The following is a 13,898-nucleotide window of genomic DNA, read 5'->3' as shown; positions in this document are numbered from 1 at the left end:
GGACCGTGACAACAGGGAAGCAGCGCAGAGTTGGAAAGCAAGAACCCTGAAACAAGCCAGGCTTAAATCAGTGGATTAGACTACTGGTTACTGGTAATGAAACAGCAGAGTTTTCACTATATAAAATGTATAAATTTATTTTTTTTTTTTTGTAAAAAATCCAAAGAGCACGAAGACATCTCACTCAAAATACTGGTAAATCAAACCACACTTAGAAAAATGAAAGCTGATTTTATTATCTTATCCACAGCCAATCATTTGACATGAACATGCATACGTAATTTTGCTACGCACACACCACAGTTTAACGTTAGTTATTAAAGGTTAAACATACAACATACATCCTTACAAAAATGAGTCAAAATGCAAACATAACTTTTAAACAAAACAGTTTTTTACTCATTTAAAAAAACCTTTGTGTTGGGTACCATTTTGTACAAACACAGTTAATTTAAACAAATCTGCTTTTAATTTCCTCATGGTTGCACATGAAAATAAGCTGCAATAGAAAATGAAGTCATCGAGGGATTTTTAAATAGCAGAAGTAGGCAGTCTTGCCATGCAGAAGAAGCAATATTAAATATTAGTTTTTCAAAAAAAGAAAAAAAAAAACCACAAGTTTAAAAATATTTAGTTCAAGTCACAAATCTTTCCCCAGTACAGAGAAATCCAAATGCAACGCATAATTAGCTGCCACTTAGGATGGCTATTCTGAAAAGTAGAAATACTTTCCAGAATTGATAATTTTCATTGATTTGGCACAGAAAAGAAGTCTGAGCTTACTTAAGAACAAGAAAGTGATTAAAAAAATAAAAAAAAGGGTAAACAGGAAGAGAGAAAATAAAAAGCAAGAATGAACGAGATAGTAGTTGCAATCACTAAAAAAAAAAAAATCTGTGCATCTCAGTCATTGCAGAATACTGTCTGTCTACAGCAGGTGCGAATTCCAGGTAACTGTTATTGCAACATGGATTTAATTTGCTTGGAGGTAGTCTCATCATTCAAATGCTTTGTTGTGTACCTAAACACAGAAATAAAAATCAAGTTGAGAGGAGCACAGATGCTGTTTTACTTTGGCTTCACAAATATGTAATTTCATTGTTTACGGCTCGACATGATTATATTGGAGTAGAACCCTCAGCCACTGATCATCACCCACTGCACAGTTACAAGTACACAAATCAGACATTCTGATCGGAAAATGTTACTATCAATCAGAACTAGAACACAACAGCCTTAACCGAGGTTAAAAATGAGTCTCAGCTGGATGTTTGTTTTTATGCTCATAGGCCGATTCATAGTAAACTTGTGTTACCAGTTGTGATAAGTAATTATTAGTAACTCTGAGGTCTGTGTCCATAGGAAACAGCCTCCAATAAAGCACAGCTCCAGAAATTTTTTCATAACTTCCAGTGACCAAAAATTTCTAAGATCCCTCAATGAGAATGGATTTAATCACTTTTCAGCCTAATTTCCTGCTTACTTAATTAACTGTGCTGATAAAACTAAAGAGTATACAGATGTGTTTATTCTAATCCCTTCCCCCTTCAAAATTCTCTAGGACACAAGCACATTTTTAAAAACACTACAGAAAGCTTAGTCATGTCTTATTTTAAATGAAAATACTGTATATCCTTAATGATGTAATCTTTGTATATGATTAATTTCCCTTATCTTCCTTCCCTGACTGTAATCTAAAAGCAATTAAAAACTTACTCCATAATTTAACCTATTAAATAAGAACTTCCATTGTTACCCACAACTGCAGTGATATTTTAGCTTGAAGAATATACAACGACTTTTTGTTTTGGAAATTAATACCAATATAGATTCCAGCACTTCCTGTTAATTTATACTTTTCACAAACAAGAGGCCTAAGGTTTTCTAAAGCCCTGAAAAGTTATAGCACTTGGTATTCTGCCCATGTGAAAACACTGAACATGATTACAATACTTAGAAGAATTTCAAATTACAAACAGCTGATTTTCCTCCAAAATGCATAGCATCTTCCATTTGCTTTTAAGACACATTATCTCTCTCTTGAGAACACACAAATTTCCAGCACTCCTCCAGAATCAGGGACTTAGATTTGGACTTATTTTCTCATGACATCATGATGAATCTGCTTTCACCACACATGCACATGGCACCTCACCTCTGCACCTCCTCCTAACAACTCCAAAGGTGATTTAAGAAAGATTTCAAAATCCTACTAAGTAATCAAGTGTATGAAATCAGGACTGTTAAAGTGTGTACACATGAAATGGGTCGGTGCAGTGAAAGGTCAGCGTAACAGCACAGACTGAATTTACACAACTAACCACAAAATAATGTGCAATGGAGCAAGAACCTGAACGATACTTTCCATGTACTTTACTACCAGTGCAAGCATAATGAGGAAAAATGGGGTAGCAATAAAGATCTGTGTTCATCTGCAGCTGCAATCACAATAAATTAGTCAGAGAATAAAAGCTAATATAGCATTTTTCCCTTAGGAAGCTTGTGTTTTTACTGATCACCATCTCAAAAACCGATCACGTACAGGAGAGGTTCAGAGATGAATAACAAAATGATTTAGGCATGGAAATACTCACATGAAGTCTCAAATTAAGCCCAGATTTATTTTCTTTCTTTAGCTACAAATCTGAAAAAACTTTGCAAGTAAAGCCACTTATCACATTGTTTCACTTCTTACCACATCTTAACAACACAAAAAAGAGGGCACATGAAATTAAAGCAGTTTCACTAGAGATAAGGAAAATAAAGCATAACTACACACCTTCAGGCAACACAAAATAAAGCTTCCACACTTCAAAGTGAGCGCATGAATAGCAATAACCAGCTACAGTCAACTGGTACCAAAGCAGTACGGTACTTTTTCAGGTATGGACAAGAATGAAGCCTTCACCTGCCTGTGACATTCTGGCACCTCTTGCCACTCCTCTGATGCTGGACACCCTCATGAAGAACAAGCTGCTGACTACAGATAGGGCTTTATGTCCCAGATCAGCAGGTTTTAGGTTTCCACACTCATAGAATTACCCATTTTTCTTTACCTCTCCAATTAACATGGCAACTTCTTGTCTCCTCTATTCTACAGCAAAGACACTGAGACTCTTATGTTACGTACCTCCCTATAAATACTTTGTGAAAGGAACAATTACTAGCCAGGTACCAAAAAACTATCTGCCTTACATGCCTGAAGCTACCTGCAAAACATAAAAATCACATGAAACTACTCTGGTATTCTACTAACAATAAATAAAATCATTAAGCTATGGTCAAATCACACACAGCTGAGGGTACAGCCAATGCAAACTGATCCAAGCAGTCAGTGTGATCACAGTTAACTTCTAGGTATTATATTTTGTCATCCGTTTTAACTGCAGGTATAATGTCTGCTCTGTCACATTTACCCCTACAGACTCACTCTTAACTTGTAGGTAGTTAAAATAGTCAAAAAGTGATCTTAGAATGAACAACTGCAAGTTTCTGACCCAGCTTAAAAATCCAGCAGCTTCTTCATGTAATCCTGTCTTAAGACACATTGGAACAACATTCCCCTTTTACCTGTAACATTGCTGAATCCTTGACTGCTGAAGGAAATGCCATGGACAATTTATGAAAATTCACATAAAAATATTTCAAATAAAAGAATAAGAGTACCTGAGAGCATTTAGAAGGCCTTCTACACTGTTAGGAGGCTGGTCTTTAAGAACTTTGATGCATCCTTTCATCTAGGAGTTAAAGATACAGTTCTTTCATGTTAATACAGAAGTGGTTTATATTCAGTTTCTCAGAAAGAAAAGAACAAGTATTTAAAACTTGCAGGACTGTAAGGACATTTTCTTTCTATTAGAAAAGAATTCAGATTTCAGTATTACATTTTCCTATGACAGAATGGCTTAGCTGCTTAAAAACCTGCATATCTTCAGGCAATACAAGTTTGATATCAAGCTCTGCTTTATCAAATTAAAAAAAAAAGAAGTAACTGTAAGCAAAAAGATCTTTGTTTATCATATATCCATTAAGAACGATTACATTCAGCCAGTGAAATAATGACAAACTGCAGCTAATACAATGGATAGACTGGTAGATTGAAGACTGGTAAATGATGAACCCAAATTTTTATCAGACAGGCAGGAACCAGCCAGATACCCTTGTTATTTCCAGTCACAGAATCACAGAATGTCAGGGATTGGAAGGGACCTTGAAAGCTCATCCAGTCCAATCCCCCTGCCGGAGCAGGAACACCCAGATGAGGTTACACAGGAAGGTGTCCAGACAGGTTTTGAATGTCTCCAGAGTAGGAGACTCCACAACCCCCCTGGGCAGCCTGTTCCAGTGTCTGTCACCCTCACTGAGAAGTTTCTTCTCAAATTTAAGTGGAACCTCTTGTGTTCCAGTTTGTACCCATTACCCCTTGTCCTACCACTGGTTGTCACCGAGAAGAGCCTGGCTCTGTCCTCCTGACACTACACTCACCCTTTACATATTTATAAACATTAATGAGGTCACCCCTCAGTCTCCTCTTCTCCAAGCTAAAGAGCCCCAGCTCCCTCAGCCTTTCCTCACACGGGAGATGCTCCACTCCCTTCATCGTCTTCGTTGCCCTGCACTGGACTCTCTCCAGCAGTTCCCTGTCCTGCTGGAACTGAGGGGCCCAGAACTGGACACAATATTCCAGATGTGGTCTCACCAGGGCAGAGTAGAGGGGAAGAAGAACCTCTCTCAACCTACTAACTACACCCCTCTTCTAATACACCCCACGATGCCACTGGCCTTCCTGGCCACAAGGGCACAGTGCTGGCTCATGGTCATCCTGATTTGGATGTTCCAACACAACCACTGTTCACAAGTACTTGGAGACACCACCTGAATTCCATCAAAACAGATTTTTCATGACCTAACAAGGACCATTTATGTGTCTGAAGGCCTAGTTTGTGTTTTTCACTTAAACAGATGCTTTGCTAACAGGTGCCATTATCCATTTAGCATGTGTTCAAAGCGTCCATCTGCAGCTAGAACCTGGAGGACAGAAAAAGAGCCTCCACACAATTTAAATACTCAAAAGATTATTTAGTAACAATAAACTTACATCAATTTTTGAAGTTTTGGCAAAAGCGCCCACCGGATGCACGTGGTCATAGAGTATGATGACACCCACCATTACCCTCAGACAGAATGATACTGTTTCCTCATTTGTAAACCTGCTTCTATATTCACTGTAATTTAGAAACACAGATGATTATCTATTGAGACACAAGGAATACATAGCTAGTAATGGCCAAAATAAGACTAAAGAGAAAAATTCTACTATAAATCCTCAGAGAACAAACAAAACAAAACAGACACAAAAAATCCACCCCACACAACCCCCCCAAAAAAACCCACCCATTAACCCCATGCTTCCATGCTTCCTACCCTTTTCCTCTCCACCCTTTACTCTATAGACACAAACCAAACTTCTGACTCAGAGGAAAAAAGAGAAAGCTTAAAGAACAACACTTAACCACTTTCTTGAATGGGACTGATCATTCCTACCTAAGCAGGGTATGAATATAAATATCTGGAGCTCTTAATGTGCTCCAAAACAAATACACTGCTGTATTTGGACAGAAACTTCTTTAAAGAAGACATACCTCATGCCTTAGTAATTTTACCAATGAGAAACTATTTAGAATCCACAAGAAACAGGTAAAAACCCCAAAGTTTAGTTTGACTTTTTGTTCATACTCCCAGTGGCTCTTAAATTTACAGCAGACAACAGACTGCATTTGTGCCCAAAAGTTGCCTCATAATTCCCCAGGCAGGGGCACCGTAATTTTGTTCCAGCCAACTCGCAAGGAGGCCCCTTCCAACGCATTGCCCGTAACCCCTCTTTCAGGAGGCCCTAGGCAATCATGCTCAAATTGTGTGTTTTCCTGAATTATACATGAAAAATCCATTTCTAAAGAGTGCCAAGAGGTTGTCTAGCTTTCCTAGCCATTCTATTTTTAAATATTAATACGTTCAGAAAAGTAGACCACATGATTTGCATGGCTAGCAAAACGAGACAAGCTAGTTTCACGTCAAGGTTAAAAACTAAGTCGATAAAAAGAAAACACCACAGTTCCTAATTACCCCAATTATATTTTTTTTTTCACCTTACGCATCACAAGTCATGTGATTCATACACAATACAAGCGCTGTTTATACTCACGGGGTTTCCAGCATGACCCTGCACACACTGGCCATGGTGCTTAAGCAATCTGTAGTATTCTCTATCGGTAAATTTTTATTCTGCAGAAGAAGATAAACAGTTTCCAATTCAATTATTGTGAAATACGACACTACAAAAACTAAAATCAAATCAGTGATCTGCTGGCATAGCCACGTGGAGGAATTAAAAACATCAATACAACTATGGTAAATTAGGTGGCTTTGCACTAGATTTTAATAACGTTACAATAAAGATTAGCAACTTAAAAGAACAAATTCTACCACATGTGGCATTTGCTTGCTTGTTTGTAGTTGAAGAAACACACCACTGACACTATTTACTTCTGGGAAGTTTTAAAAGAATCATCTTACTTGCTCTTTAAAGACAGAAATTCCTGTAACCAAATACCTGCATCTGCTGCAACAGTCAGACTTAAAATTGTTGCAGACAAACACCTCAAAGAACTGTAAGATAAGAGGCTGTTTTTCTCAAAGCATTTCAAGTGTAAAGCAGAATTTGGTAAAAAATACTAAAACCCAAATGTATTTTTGTATTAATCATGTAACATACAATTATTTTTTATTAATAAATAGTGTGCATTCTTTGCATGCAAGACAAATCACCCCAGTTACCAGGAATAAAGCACAATATTTGTAGTGACTGGATTTTACCACTAATTTTTATTTAGGTAGTTAAAGATAAATAGGGATGTATCAAGTTGTTGGACAACTTTTCCAGTTCAGGTTCCTCCCCTCTATTGCAATAATGAAAATATACTTGACTTCAGACAGCAAAACACAAGGGTCTTGGGGAGGAGAAAACAAAGCTACATTTCAATTCCCTTCCCTCTTTCAAGCACAATTTTCTGAAGTTTTTGCTCTAAACCACCACCAAAACGCAGGCAACACACTTACCTCTCCCACCCCACTCCTTGCAGAAAGCCACTGCTACCAATATTGTAACGCTACCCATTAAAGCTGTGTGACATCCACATGGTGGGTAGATTAACTTACTCTAATCTCTTTGGTGTCCAAGAAAGACACTTTATATTTCTTGTAGCTCCAAAAAACAAGTTTGATTTCTTGATGCCAGATTAAGTCTGGTAGAAGAGTTCTGTGTTCCAAAGTGGTGCCAGGCCCTGCAGTGCTTCAAATTACACTATCCAAACCATAAATTTATACTCTTACCTCTGACACAAACTTTGTTGTAGCATCACTTAAGGTTTTCAACATTGGCGTTGCTTCAGCGTAAAATAAAGACATTCTGTTTGCCAACTCATTATTTACTTCATTTTCTCCCTCCGCCTATAAACAGAACGAAAAAAAATAATGTAGTTGTTCTGTACATCAAAGTGATAGGTGGTAGTATAAGATGACATTTTGTATCACCCAAAGGTTACCTACTGGGACATTGTTAATCCTCATACGGCTCAGAGTTCTTCTGTAGTAGCTGAAGTCATTCTGTATAGCAGGATTTGTCATCTATACAGATATGGAAGCAAAAGAGTTGTGACAAACTCAAGAAAAATATAAGGACAAGCTTTCATAAAATATAATACTGAGAACAAGAAAATATTCACCCTTCTGAAGTAAAAAGGCCTGTGACATGTTGGGAAGTGATATGTGGAACAAAGCTTTCTGGTTAAATTCTCAGATTTTTCAGAACAAGATCTAACAAGAACAAGAAAAGGAGTAGTCTCCTAAATAGCAGTCTGAAATTAGTAGGCTGAAAAAAATGCCTTCGTTAGTTTAAGTCCATGGTTCAGACCAGCAAATCAATTTTGTGCCTTGCACATTAGTAAGAAAATAGCTGGACTATGGGTGTGCACATAATAGAAGAAGCAGCATTATCCCAAAAGATATGCCAAATCCAGATGAAGAAACATGATTAATATGAGCTGAAATACAACAACTGCCTAAAGCTAATGCAGTTTTTCATCCGCTTTTCACTTTAATCTAACTGTAGGTCATGGGAACAAGCCAAGCATAGTAGATATTTGAGTACCCAATCCATGCTCTATTGTAGAAGAGAACACAACTAGACTGCTTCAGTAAACAGACTTGGTTTCTTTTTGCTAGCTTGTGTGCGTACAAAATTACAAGTTCTTACCTTGAGTTCATCAAATCGGAGTGTAAAGTGAAGAATTTCTGCAAACTGCTTAGCAAGAGCCTGCTCTCGCTCCAGGTGCTGCGTTGGTGAATACGGAGTGCTCGTCAGGGCTCCCAACAGACCTCGCAGTCCTGCCTCTGAAATGAGGAGAGGATATTACAACATCCAACTGCACCTGCTTCTTGCATCTCTGACTGTCATTCTGCGTGCTAGACTTAAAACATACATCTGCTAAAATACATGGTAGTTAATAATAACAAAGCTTGAAGAATTGCTTCTATGTGACACCGTTATCATATTTACTTACAAACTGCTGTAAAGACTTAGTGTAATCAGCACTGACAGCCATGAAAAAACTTCTTGAAAAGTTTTACTCAAGCTTTGTCTGCGACTTTTGTGTAAAACATAACCTGTGTTAGCAAACAGCAGCCTTTAAGATAACACAGAATTCAAGGAATACATACTTATCAGCAAAAGTAATGTTTTATTTGTTTTTAAGATAAACTTACAATGTAACTTCCTGCTCATTTTGAGAAAATACCTCACCTCTTTAACAAAGCAGAACTTGCCTGCAAAAAGCTTCAACTTTTTTAGCTCATTTTTTCATGCGCTATGCTAATAACTCTGTCTAGAAGTGAGGTAACAACAGAGAGTTTGTGAAAAAACCAAATCCAGTCTAATAGGTTTTATCAGCTTCGACACAACATCGGTCAAGTCAGTTCTGTAAAAGGCACGAAGTGTCATCTTAAGTATTGCAGCTGCAGGAACCAACGCCAGGCACTTCCACAGACCACATTATTTTGGTGTTTGGGAGAGAATAAAACAATCACTTTTAATTACTCTTGGTATCAGAAACATTAACAGAATTCATTCACGATGAATGAGTGTAATAATGTTAAAAACAATCAGCCCATTACTGCTTTCCAGAGTTACTAAAGGAGAGGATGACTATTCTGCTCCCATTCTCCCCTCTCGGGTATCCGCTGCAGCAGTTTGCTTTCGCATGCAAGAAGGTTGTACCCAGATATAAGTAAAATCCAGTGCAGTGTATAGAAGGAATCTATGCAATACAAGCTTTCATTACTAACAAGGGGTTGACCTAGATGTGAGCACATCTGAGTGTGCCAAATGTATCAAGATAAAAAACTCCCAAGTTAATACAATTCCACTTACCTAGTCTTTGAGAAAATTCATAGAATTTCTTTAGTTTGCCTACTAGTGGAACAACTGCACCCCACGCCTTCTCTTGCAGCTTCTCATCATTGGGATGCTGTATTGCCTTAAATTAGAAAAATAAAACAAAAAATAAAAAAGTAGGCTTAGATTAACTGATACAGTACTGAAAAGAAAAATATGCAGGGCAACTGTTTGAGGAGCTAGTGATTAAAAGTTCTACCTACTGAGCAATTTCCAGTTAAGAGAGAAGCCTGTACTAACCCATGCCTGCTCCAAAAACCTCTAAATACTTGTGTTGAAAATAAGTATCCTGAATACGAAAACAACTTGGAGAAAGTATGAAGAAATGGTTAAAAATAAAACTACTCAAATAAGATTTACCTAACGAGATGTAGTTAATTAAAATCAACAACTTCATTGGGGTATTTCCACTAAAAAAGTTGAATGATCAAAGCCCCATCGTAATGTTGGTATCTATCGCCAATTTCTAATTTTGCAAAGAAAATAAATCAAATCTGCTATGAAACTCAGGCAGAATATTTCAGTAGGAACATTTAATTATCAGCAACATAATGCACCACCAAGACATGGTGTATACCAGAGCTTAGAGGTATATACGGACAGACCTTGTCTTTACAGTAATTTTCCCAGATAGATAAAACCTGAAATTGTCTCCAGGTTTTTAAGACAGAAACTAGACTACTTAGCAACTGAAAACTGCTAAGAAAACAGACGTAAAAATGTTCATAACTCTCCTGCTGCATTTTCACACTCAACTCCTTGATTCCAAACCCCGTTTCAGTTGCCCCTGGGCTGTGAGCTGCAGGACACTCCTCTCTGGTCCCTAGGAAGCTTCTTTCCTGAGATGTCCACCTCCACATCCTTAAACCTACCTTTTGAATTCAACACAAACTGAATAAAAACCCATGGTACTTTAACGCTGAAAGGCTCTGAGTATCTCAAGCTCACCTGGAGTGAGCAGAGGTTCCTCCATGTACTAGGATTTCTTAAGAGTACATTACAGTAACTCACACAGAATCACAGAACATCAGAGATTGGAAGGGACCTCAAAAGATCATCCAGTCCAATCCCCCTGCTGGAGCAGGAACACCCAGATGAGGTTACACAGGAAGGCATCGGGCGGGTTTTGAATGTCTCCAGAGTAGGAGACTCCACAACCCCCCTGGGCAGCCTGTTCCAGTGTCTGTCACCCTCACTGAGAAGAAATTTCCTCTCAAATTTAAGTGGAAGCTCCTGTGTTCCAGTTTGAACCCATTACCCCTTGTCCTATCATTGGCTGTCACCGAGAAGAGCCTGGCTCCATCCTCCTGACACACACCCTTTGTATATTTGTAAACATTAATAAAGTCACCCCTCACAGTCTCCTCTTCTCCAAGCTAAAGAGCCCCAGCTCCCTCAGCCTTTCCTCATAAGGGAGGTACTCCACTCCATCATCTTTGTTGCCCTGCGCTGGACTCTCTCCAGCAGTTCCCTGTCCTTCTGGAACTGAGGGGCCCAGAACTGGATGCAATATTCCAGATGTGGTCTCACCAGGGCAGAGTAGAGGGGAAGGAGAACCTCTCTGACCTACTAACCACCCCGCTTCTAATACACCCCAGGATGCCATTGGCCTTCCTGGCCACAAGGGCCCAGTGCTGGCTCATGGTCATCCTGCTGTCCACCAGGACCCCAAGGTCCCTTTCCCCTACACTGCTCTCTAATAGGTCATTCCCCAACTTATACGGGAACCTGGGGTTGTTCCTGCCCAGATACAAGACTCTACACTTGCCCTTGTTATATTTCATTACATTATTCCCCACCCAGCTCTCCAGCCTGTCCAGGTCTCTGGATGGCAGCACAGCCTCTGGCGTGTCAGCCACTCCTCCCAGCTTGGTGTCATCAGCAAACCTGCTGATAGCACACTCTCACTTGAGGAGGAAAGTGACTCTAATGCTGCATCTGAGGAAGAAAGGAAGGGGGTTGAGTATTTATTCAACCCTTTCTTAAAGGTAAAATGGAGTGACATGCTGTAAAGAAACTTTGCTTCTGTTCCTAACATCTACTTCGGTAAATAAAAGCCAATTAAAAGGTTTTGAAAAATGAGATGTCTTTTGTGTCAGGATTACCATACATCAGACTTTCCAATTAGCGTACAAAAAGATGTCGACACTGCTCAACATTGCATTCTAGTCACGCCACGCTCTTCCCAAATTCGACGCTAACTCAAGAAGAGCTTACATGGGAATATAAAGAAAAATCAATAACAATTCCATAAGAAGTTGGAGAAGCATCATTTGCTATTACACATGTGCATTAATATTACTGAAACAAGTGACATCTGTTTCACTGCTAAAATGGAACATTCCAGAGTAGAAATTCAAGACAGCAATTTTAATAGACAACATGCTCTGCCAAAACAGCTCCTGCAAGCAAAGTTAAAATCCAGCAGCATTTGGTTAGATCAGACAATGAACAACCGCAGGTTGTGCACAATCGTAACGCTCTCGCTCACCTCTCGGATTTCATGGCCAGCTCCTCTATATGACTGCAAGTCTTCCAGTATTCCTTCTGCATCCTTTAACACTACATTCACCTGATTATAAATTTCCTTTTCAGATTCTGTAGGTTGGGCATCTAAACAGCAGAACATATTTTTTATATATATATATTTAACAACAATATGGAATTCAATAGGCACACCATCACCTACGGGGTAAATTCTTCATGCGGCAAATCCTCAAGAACTTTCATTCTCTGAAGAGCTACTACAATGTATGAGGAACTCCAAGAGAGTAATCACATTCATTTTAGTAGTCTTGTAGCTTCACTTAGCATCCCTCCAAATCCGCCTGGAATCTGTCCTTCCTGACTTACTTAAAATTGGATTAGGAGGAGAAATCCTGACAAGTCATCTTCATGACTACTCTATCAGTCTCGCCATGGAGTGCAAGACAAGCTCAATGGACGAGACTTGGGTGAGCACTCAACACGCTCCCTGCAGCTGCCTCAGGAGGTGTTCGTGCCAATTGTTATTGAGAAATACTGCACCAGATTATTTTCCATCTTCCCTGCCTTTTTACTGGGTGGGAAAGGAACCATAACTTTTACTTTTAAATATATATAATTCTCAAAACATATTCTTCATTGCACCAGCTGTAAAATCAGATTGTAGACCAAAAAGAGCTAGTGTAAACTTATCTTTTCTTCCTCCTTCTTTAAGGATAAATCCTGCCTCTCAGTTTTTCTATAATTAGCTAAAGACTTCCAGAAAGTATATTTGAGCATAATTTCAAAAAAGCTATACATACATGTTTAAAGAATTGTCATTCAACAAGAAGTATGTTTTGAGAAGAATCAAAAGGCTTTAACCTTTAAAAATAATCACCAGCTACAAATATCTCAGACCTGGTTTATGTGATAAGAGAAATTTTCCTATAAAATTCTGATGGAAGCTAAGCTATAAGGTTAGTTCCTTTCATATTGATATTAAAAAAATAGTTACTGAAGATCTTACAAAAAAAAAGCCCCCACTTCTCTGTTTACATGGGCAAAATATGTTATGAAATAAATAACAGGACATTTTAATCCAGAATTTCCCATTCCAAGAGTTAAGCTATTAACAATAGATTCCTTTTTACAGGAACAAACAAAAGCTATCTATGGACAACACATCCTCATGATTTTGTGCAGTTTAAAGAGTCTGGAAAAAGTCTTTTTAAAAGTGCTTTTTCCATGATCCATTTGTATAACTCCCACTAACAGTGATGGAATTTATGTACATACATACATTAAAAAAAAAAAATCACAATGTTACACACCTGAAAAAAAAATGAAGTTTGTATGAGGATAAAATAAGTTTCACATGCATTGCCTGTCTGGATTTTGCTGTAATTTTTGCATAGTACTTCTTATTTTGATGGTTTAATGCATAAAGAGTGGGCATTATTAGCAAATATGCCTATATATAGACCTTGCAACAGTTTAACTGGGATATTTTGAGAACCACCAAGAATCATCATGGGTAAAAAAAAAAGCCGGTCACTCCTTTTAAAAAAGAAAAGTATAAGAGCACCACATTGATTAGGCATCGAGTAAAAGTCACCAATGCTTTTCAGATCATCACAAAGGCCACATTGATAATTTTGAAAGCTGCTGAAGACTGCTGTAAGAAATGAAGACAAAAAATGAGGGAGAAGAGCAGACAGGTAAGCACCAGTTGGCTGGCAGCAGTTCATGCACAAACATGAAATGCTACAGTGAAGTACAGACTAAAACGTGAAGCTCTGTAACATTCCAGATTGTGGTGTTAAATAATGCAATCAAGACTTGCCACTTGGATCGTCTCGCACTACGCGCATCTCTTGCCTATTTAATTTTTCATTGTGTTTTTTTCTTACCCTTTCTAGTAAGC

At 38.3% G+C, this 13,898-nt stretch overlaps 1 protein-coding gene across 1 annotated transcript in view; it reads right to left on the bottom strand.

The window, feature by feature from the left end:
* Window positions 1-206: 206 nt before the first annotated feature.
* Window positions 207-13,898, bottom strand: part of CYRIB (CYFIP related Rac1 interactor B) — a 78,249-nt gene continuing 64,557 nt past the window's right edge. Inside the window, 9 exon segments of the mRNA XM_082044546.1 lie at window positions 207-1,021; window positions 3,667-3,737; window positions 5,099-5,225; window positions 6,203-6,282; window positions 7,390-7,506; window positions 7,606-7,683; window positions 8,312-8,448; window positions 9,485-9,590; window positions 12,000-12,121. Coding sequence (XP_081900672.1) covers window positions 958-1,021; window positions 3,667-3,737; window positions 5,099-5,225; window positions 6,203-6,282; window positions 7,390-7,506; window positions 7,606-7,683; window positions 8,312-8,448; window positions 9,485-9,590; window positions 12,000-12,121 — 902 coding nt within the window. The 3' untranslated portion in view covers window positions 207-957.

Source organism: Streptopelia decaocto (genome assembly GCF_964273445.1).
Source record: "Streptopelia decaocto genome assembly, chromosome: 2".
Classification (NCBI taxonomy): Eukaryota; Metazoa; Chordata; class Aves; order Columbiformes; family Columbidae; genus Streptopelia; species Streptopelia decaocto.
Note: the sequence above shows the minus strand (reverse complement) of the source record. Positions and strands in the feature narration are given on the sequence as shown.